Below are 8,989 nucleotides of genomic sequence, written 5' to 3'. Positions count from 1 at the left end.
TCTCGAACGAAGATCAACCGATTTTTGACCGGATTAGCGACGATCGGCGTGGTTTTTCAAGCTTAAAGGCGGATTAGTTTTTGAAGTTGATCGATAGAGCCGTTTAAAAGATATTCCAAAAAAACCACTTTCAAAAATGATTTTTTTCTTATTTTTTTTGAGATTATTCAAAATTTTTCAAAATCTATCGGTCCGAATCGCTTCAAATTCTCAGGAAATCTAAGTTTGAGGGAACTCTTTAGAACTCCGTTTAGTACGTTCCGATCGGTTCAGTCATTCAAAAGTTATAAGCGAGTCACATAGTCATACACACACACACACACACACACACACACACACACACACACACACACACACACACACACACACACACACACACACACACACACACACACACATACACACACAGTCCTAGCTGAGGAAAGACGTAACCTTTACCAACGAAAGAGGACAACCGCACAAAGTGCCGAGGAACTCAGAGCTAAAGAACGGCAGAACAGCATCGCACGATGGCAATCGCAGTGGGACGCCGCGACAACAGGGAGATGGACACACCGTCTCATACCGAAGATCGACGTTTGGCTAAACCGAAGTCATGGCGAGGTTAATTACTTATCTCACGCAGTTGGTATCAGGACATGGATGTTTTCGGACGTATCTTCACCGCTTCAAGCATGATGATTCACCGGAGTGCCCGTCATGCCCAGGAATCAATGAAGACGTGGAGCACGTTTTCGTTGAGTGCCGTCAATTTTACCCACAGCGAGATGAGCTGGAGATGATCCTAAAGAAGAAAATTCAACCAGAGACAATAGTAGAAGCAATGTTGTAACGTCCACGTTTTCCAAAAATTATAAAAATAAAATAATTTATTTGTCCCCGGCTCGAAATTTGCTCGCCGGAGTCCAGGGTCATAAACGGGGATTACATTATCGATAACAAAATAATAAACAAAACACTTTATTTTAAATCAATCAAAGAAAAAAAGAAAAACCTCTTTATTGGCCTGATCATGTTAATAAACGATATAAACAATATAAACAATATGTTAGAACACTCTTCTCACACATACTCTCACTCACCGTGAGCGTCAAAATCGCGAACTAAACTTCAAAGCTGATTCCCCGCTTCCCCAGGAGACTAGCCGTCACCCCTGGGCCTAAACCTCTACCCCGAGCGAATGGAGAGTGTCCTCTTCGCCCCCACCTACAGGGCTTATGATCACCTACCGTACCTCTGCTGAAAGCTTCGGCACGGGGAGAAGCACTTTCATCCAGTCGGTTCATGATACTTACCTGGGCCTTGATCAGACTCAAGGTAGAGTATCATCCTCTGGAATTACTTGGTGAAGAGTATTCGCCCGAGTAATTCTCCCGAGAAAGAACTGCTTCCTTTATCGAGCCAAATTTTGGCGTTTATCATTTTTTGCCTAACTCTCTTGTAACGAAAAGGAAGAGTCGTTTTAGACACCTGTCCGGTGTTCTCGAACTAGCATTCAAAAATAATTATTTATTATTTTAATCGCAATTTCCTTCATTTTCTATCCATTCGTCTCGCCAAATTCTAAGTTTTTATTTTTGAAACCCAAATCTTTATTATTTTAATCGCAATTTTCTTCATTCTCTATCCATTCGTTTCGTCAAATTCACAATTCTTGATTATTTTAATCGCAATTTCCTTCATTATATATCCATTCGTTGGTTTTTCCATACTAAATTGTCCTCGGGACTTATAAAATTTTCGCTTACCTAATTTATTTCTTACAAAAATAATAATCGTCATTTCTTTCATTTTATATCCATTCATCACTTTCCCATACTAAATCTTGTTCGGAACTTAGAATAATTTTCCCAGTCTTTTAATTTCTTTTACAATTAATTCGCTCGGCTTCGTAATAATTTCTCACACGCTTATTTTCTTAATTTAATCATACCTTCGGTAACAATAATATAAAATTATTAACTAAATAAATACAATAATTAAATAATAATCGCCGCACTAATAACAATAATTGTTTCTATTAATTTTTAAGTAATTAACAACGAATAAACTAAAATACTCAATTACAAAAAGTAAAATTTGGGTCATAAATTGCACGCCTCATAGCGCGAAGCGCGTGAGGTTGTGCTTTATACTCGACTAGTCAAGGTCCAGCAATTTTGTGATCTTTAAATGCCTCTATCCCAATCATATTACACTTATACAATGATATAAGTAGATGTACACCGGAAAAACACTTAAATTAAACCATCTTTTACTTTCTAAAATTATTTCATGTTGCTATTTTGGAAAAAAAAAACGTTTGAAAAAAATTTTACGTGGACGTCCGGATGTCACCCCATTTTGGATGTACCAACGATTACTCCCGAACAAATTGATATTTCAAGACCGGACCTTTTTTATTAGTTTAAGAATTCGATTAACTGGGTCCGTATTTCATATCAGTGGTCTAGTTTACGTATTTTTTTTTTAATTGAATTTTTATTAAAATTCACTATCACTACGCGATACAACCGTACAAAGCCAAAAACAAAAAGTCAGGATCGAAATTTTTGCGTTGCTATAGTTTGTGCTGATTAAATTTAATAATTTCAAGTAGATTAATTGTTATAAGTGAATATAATTAATTAATAACAGTCAAAGAAAGTATGAATTACTGTTATAATATACAATTTAAGAAAAAAAAGTACGGTAGAATTAAATAAAATTTTGCAACCTCAAAATACCGTTCTGCTTACAGTAAACATAGTCGGTAGTCTGGCGCTCCGTTTACAGCAGATTTGAACGGAACTTGGCGCCAGATTCTACCGAATCTGTGGATTTACTAACTTTATTTTATACTTTTTACATATCATAAGATCATTTTTTAGGTACGAAATGATGAATATCAAAGTCTGAATTCTTAATTCTTATACTTTAACATTTTAGACATGTACATAGCGAATATTACTGTTTGAAATAGTATTTTTTCATGTAAAGAGTAAATTGTAACGTTTAAATAGTAAATATTATAAAGTGAATAGTAAAATCACGATTTTACTGTTTAAAATGGTAATTTTTAGCAGTTGATCATTATTTATTATAAATCAACTGTTATTTATTACAGTTTACTTTTTTCCGCATACTTTATTAAGGTATACTTTATTTAATTTTCAAGGTGATCATCAGAGGACAAAGCTACTTCGGGGTGCGAAATGGCCTTGAAACACTATCGCAGTTGATCATCTTCAACGAGTTGACCAACCAGTTCCAGGTGGCTTCAAATGTCTCCATCCTTGACGCTCCAGTGTATCCTTACCGAGGAATCCTGCTGGACACCAGCAGAAACTTCATCAGCAAAGCAACAATCCTCAGGACAATTGAAGCGATGGGTATGTCCAAGCTGAACACCTTCCACTGGCACTTATCAGACTCCCAAAGCTTCCCCTACGTCAGCAGAACCTGGCCAAACATGTCCAGGTACGGATCTTACTCTCCAGAGAAGACTTATTCTTCAGAAGACATTAAAGAGATCATAAAATTCGGAATTCTTCATGGAGTGCGGGTGGTTCCAGAGTTGGACGCTCCTGGACATGTTGGCGAAGGCTGGCAGTGGGCTGGTGATGACACTCTAGCTTGCTTTCGTGCTCAACCCTGGCATAAATTCTGCCAGGAGCCTCCTTGCGGTCAGCTTAATCCAGTTAATGATAAAGTTTACGAAATCCTGGGTGGGCTTTACAAAGACCTCCTGGAGGATTTCACGCCTGAGATTTTCCACATGGGAGGAGACGAGGTCAAGACTAGTTGTTGGGCTTCCTCGGAGTCTATTCGGAAATGGATGACCAATAGGGGATGGAGCTTGGATGACAATGGCTTCATGAAGCTTTGGATGTATTTTCAAGAACTAGCTTTTGAGAAACTTAATTCTGGAGATGAGAAAATTGAAAAGGCTGTTTTGTGGACCAGTTCGCTGACTGATGAAGAGTATTTGAAGTTCTTGGATCCTGAGAAGTATATTATACAAATTTGGACGGATATTTATGACAGTACAATTAGAAGGTTGCTGGAGAATGATTTTCAGGTTATTATTTCGAACTACGACGCGCTGTACCTTGATTGTGGGTTAGTTTTATTTCTTTATTAATTAGTAACTAGCAACCTTGCAGTCACTATGTGACTGCCGTAGTGAACTATGCATAAATAAAATTTTGCTTTAAATAATGAATTTGGTTAAATTGCACTGTACTTTCTTAAATATTGACGGTTTTAAAGATATAAGCTCATCCCGATGTTACACTCATCTAGAGCTTTCATTTGAGTACCCACATGCATTTTTGATATATTTTTCATATATTCATATATATAATATATATTTTAAAGATATAAGCTCATCCCGATGTTACATTCATCGAGAGCTTTCATTTGAGTACCCACATGCATTTTTGATATATTTTTCATATATTCATATATATAATATATATTTTAAAGATATGAGCTCATCCCGATGTTACATTCATGGAGAGCTTTCATTTGAGTACCCACATGCATTTTTGATATATTTTTCATATATACATATAAGGGTGGCCCAAAAAAACCGACTATTTTTTTTTTCTTAGTCTCGAGTGAAAAAATGTTAGTTTTTGATGTTATAAGAGCCCTCACCAAAGGACAGCTCAAAAAAAAATTTTTAAGAGGTCACTCCAAATTTTTTAAATTTTCAAAAATCATCAAAAATTGAATTTTTTTTTTTTTTAATTTTTTTTTCTCGTTACGGTATAATTTTAAAGACCAAGAAAAAATAAGTTTCTGAAAATTTCAATTCAAAATTTAAATTTTGAAAGGTCGCTCATAATTTTTTTTTTTTTTCTTTAATTAGTCATATCGCTGACTTTAACTGTTGGGAGTGGTACGTTGGGGTTTTTTTGGTTTGTAAAAATCTTAACCTACGCGGCAAGGTCAAATCTCAACCAAGCTGGTTTCTAAGACCAGCTTGGGATTCGAACCCACGCCTGGCAGTTGATTAAATAAAATTATTAAATTAAAAAAAAATTATATTTTCTATGTTGTGCTTGATTTTTAGTTCATCTCTTGATGTATTTTTATCGATTATGGTACTAAATAAAAAAAAAAAATGCATGGAATTTTAATTTGAATAGTAAAAGGTCGCTCGAGAAAATCTAAACTAATGCACTAATAAATTGAAAAAAATTATGAGCAACCTTTTAAAATTTTAATTTTGAACTGAAATTTTTAGAAAATTATTTTTTTTTAGTTTATAAAATTAAACCGTAACGAGAAGAAAAAATAAAAAAAAAAAAGTTCGATTTTTGACGATTTTTGAAATTTTAAAAATTTGGAGTGACTTAAAAATTTTTTTTGAACTGTCTTTTGGAGAGGGCTCTTAAAAACATCAAAACTAACATTTTTTCACTCGAGACTCAAAAAAAAATAGTCGGATTTTTGGGCCATCCTAATACATATATATATATATATATGTATATATATAAATATATGAAAATTGATGTGGGTACTCAAATGAAACGTCCAGATAAGTGAAATGTCAGGATGAGCTTACATCTTTAAAAATGTCAATAGTTCACAAGGTAATTTCTTAATTATGTATAAGCTCATCCCGACGTAGACTCATCAAGAGCTTTCATTTGAGTACCCACATGCATTTTTGATATATTTTTCATATATTCATATATATAATATATATTTTAAAGATATAAGCTCATCCTGATGTTACACTCATCAAGAGCTTTCATTTGAGTACCCTCATGCATTTTTGATATATTTTGCATATATTCATATATATAATATATATTTTAAAGATATAAGCTCATCCTGATGTTACACTCATCAAGAGCTTTCATTTGAGTACCCACATGCATTTTTGATATATTTTTCATATATTCATATATATAATATATATTTTAAAGATATAAGCTCATTTTGATGTTACACTCATCGAGAGCTTTCATTTGAGTACCCACATGCATTTTTGATATATTTTTCGTATATTCATATATATAATATGTATTTTAAAGATATAAGCTCATCCTGATGTTACACTCACCGAGAGCTTTCATTTGAGTACCCACATGCATTTTTGATATATTTTTCATATATTCATATATATAATATGTATTTTAATGATATAAGCTCATCCTGATGTTACACTCATCGAGAGCTTTCATTTGAGTACCCACATGCATTTTTGATATATTTTTCATATATTTATATATATAATATGTATTTTAAAGATATAAGCTCATCCTGATGTTACACTCATCGAAGCTTTCATTTGAGTACCCATATGCATTTTTGATATATTTTTCATATATACATATATATAATGTATATAACATATATAAATATATGAAAAATTGATGTGGGTACTCAAATGAAAGGTCTCGATGAGTGTAATGTCGAGGTGAGCTTATATCTTTAAAATGTCAGTAGTTCACAAGATACAAGGTAATTTCTTAATTATATATCTAGAGATAGAGCATTTTCGAATGCATCCTAAATAATTATCATAATAAATTGACTTTCAGTGAGAATGATATGAAATCTTGAAAAGGCACAAATTCAAGACCTTTGCAATGAAACTAAATTTCGTTAAAAAACCGATTTTATCAAATGACTATCCCGGAGACAAAATTTTTCATATTTTCTTAATAATATAGATTATTTTCAATTTAATTGTAACTTATTTTTCATTCCAGGGTTGAAGCTTGGATTGGTGAAGGATCCAACTGGTGCTCACCTTACAAAGGCTGGAAGAAGATATACAATAATTCTCCTTTGAATATCGCCAGGCATCATGGAGTAGAAAATAAGACTCATTTGATTTTAGGTATTAGCTTCTTTTCTTATGACGTCATTATTGTTTATTAATTAAGGAACATTCCTACAGGTGGCGAAGCTGCACTGTGGACAGAACAAACTGACAGCACTTCTGTAGACCCACGCCTGTGGCCAAGATCGGCAGCTCTGGCGGAAAGATTGTGGGCCGAGCCGGAAACTTCTTGGAGAAGCTTCGAACAACGGATGCTTCTTCATCGCGAGCGATTAGTTAAGCGAGGAATTAGGGCTGATAGCTTAGAACCTGAGTGGTGTAGGTTAAATCAAGGTCTTTGTTAGAAGAATAAGAATATTAAAATTTTTAGGAGATAATATTGACTTATTTTCTTTATAACACCGGCCGACAAATGAAAACTTTTTGAACGTTGTTTTGATTTGAGTGAAAAATATCACTAAATTATAGTATTTTAAACACAAAAATACCTCGCGTTACTAATGCCAGAAGGGCGCATCTCAACATCTACGCCTTTCTGGCTCTGCAGAGCCAAAAAAGCGTATAAAAAATTTGGCGCGGACAGAAAAGCTCCAAAAAATGCTCTTTTGAGTTTTTAGAGAGTGTTTGCACGCTTATATGTGAAAATTTAAATTTTTCGGATAAGAAAAATCCACAGATTCGGTAGAATCTGGCGCCAAGTTCCGTTCAAATCTGCTGCAAACGGAGCGCCAGACTACCGACTGTGTTTACTGTAAGCAGAACGGTATTTTGAGGTTGCAAAATTTTATTTAATTCTACGGTACTTTTTTTTCCTAAATTGTATATTATAACAGTAATTCATACTTTATTTGACTGTTATTAATTAATTATATTCACTTATAACAATTAATCTACTTGAAATTATTAAATTTAATCAGCACAAACTATAGCAACGCAAAAATTTCGATCCTGATTTTTTTTCGATGGGCAAAGTGATCTGCCACAGACTAAATAATTCGAGAATGCATAGTAATCCTTCATTAGATGGGAAACTACAGTTAAAAATAGATATTTCACAGATTGAATCTAAACCCGCCAGGGTGCGCTGGAATTATTTTTACATAAACTGTAGTTTCAAGGGGATAGTTTGCTATAAAAAATGCAACCAACGCGAGATTTAAGTTGGTACCAATTGTAAATTTTTATTATAATTACAAAAAATACTAAAATCCGAACAAAAACAGTTTCACTGTAAAAAATCGCGCCAAGTCCACGTTCATAAGACTATTAAGAAAAAAAAAAATTTGTTTTTTTTCTTTACAAAAATATATAAAATAAAAAAATTAAAAAATCCAAGTAACCGATATGATTGTTTATAATTTTCGGAAATTAAAAAAAATTGTGTTATAAATTTAAAAATTAAGAAAAAAAATTTTGGAACGTATTTAGTGTGTGCGGTTGCAAAATATTTTACTTTTAATGAAATTCGTAAAATCTATTTACTAGGACTTTAAAAAAATTGAAATACACAATGACGCACACCAAGTACGTTCCAAAATTTTTTTCTTAATTTTTAAATTTATAACACAATTTTTTTTAATTTCCGAAAATCATAAACAATCATATCGGTTACTTGATTTTTTATTTTTTATTTTTATATACTTTTGTAAAGAAAAACAAATTTTTTTTTCTTAATATTCTTATGAACGTGGACTTGGCGCGATTTTTTACAGTGAAACTGTTTTTGTTCGGATTTTAGTATTTTTTGTAATTATAATAAAAATTTACAATTGGTACCAACTTAAATCTCGCGTTGGTTGCATTTTTATAGCAAACTAGTCCCCTTTGAAACTACAGTTTATGTAAAAATACTCCAGCGCACCCCGGCGGGTGTAGATGCAAGCTGTGAAATATCTTTTTTAACTGTAGTTTCCCATCTAATGAAGGATTACTATGCATTCTCGAATTATTTAGTCTGTGGCAGATCACTTTGCCCATCGAAAAAAAGTCAGGATCGAAATTTTTTATGTTGCTATAGTTTGTGCTGATTAAATTTAATAATTTCAAGTAGATTAATTGTTATAAGTGAAGATAATTAATTAATAACAGTCAAATAAAAGTATGAATTACTGTTATAATATACAATTTAGGAAAAAAAGTACCGTAGAATTAAATAAAATTTTGCAACCTCAAAATACCGTTCTGCTGCTTTTACAGTAAACACAG

General features: G+C 32.8%; 1 protein-coding gene and 1 pseudogene across 1 annotated transcript; one reads left to right on the top strand and one right to left on the bottom strand.

The window, feature by feature from the left end:
* Positions 1–8,989, bottom strand: part of LOC123270936 — a 22,994-nt pseudogene that overhangs the window by 9,176 nt on the left and 4,829 nt on the right.
* LOC123270937 (chitooligosaccharidolytic beta-N-acetylglucosaminidase-like) lies at positions 3,158–7,343 on the top strand (the record flags this gene model as incomplete). The annotated part of the gene is given in 3 exon segments (XM_044737123.1): positions 3,158–4,101; positions 6,711–6,841; positions 6,902–7,343. Coding segments are annotated over 3 exon segments (1,302 nt in total), but the record flags the coding sequence as incomplete, so codon positions are not given.

This window comes from Cotesia glomerata, linkage group LG8, assembly GCF_020080835.1.
Source record: "Cotesia glomerata isolate CgM1 linkage group LG8, MPM_Cglom_v2.3, whole genome shotgun sequence".
Taxonomy (NCBI): domain Eukaryota; kingdom Metazoa; phylum Arthropoda; class Insecta; order Hymenoptera; family Braconidae; genus Cotesia; species Cotesia glomerata.
The sequence above is the reverse complement of the archived record's forward strand: the minus strand, read 5'-3'. Positions and strand labels throughout refer to the sequence as shown.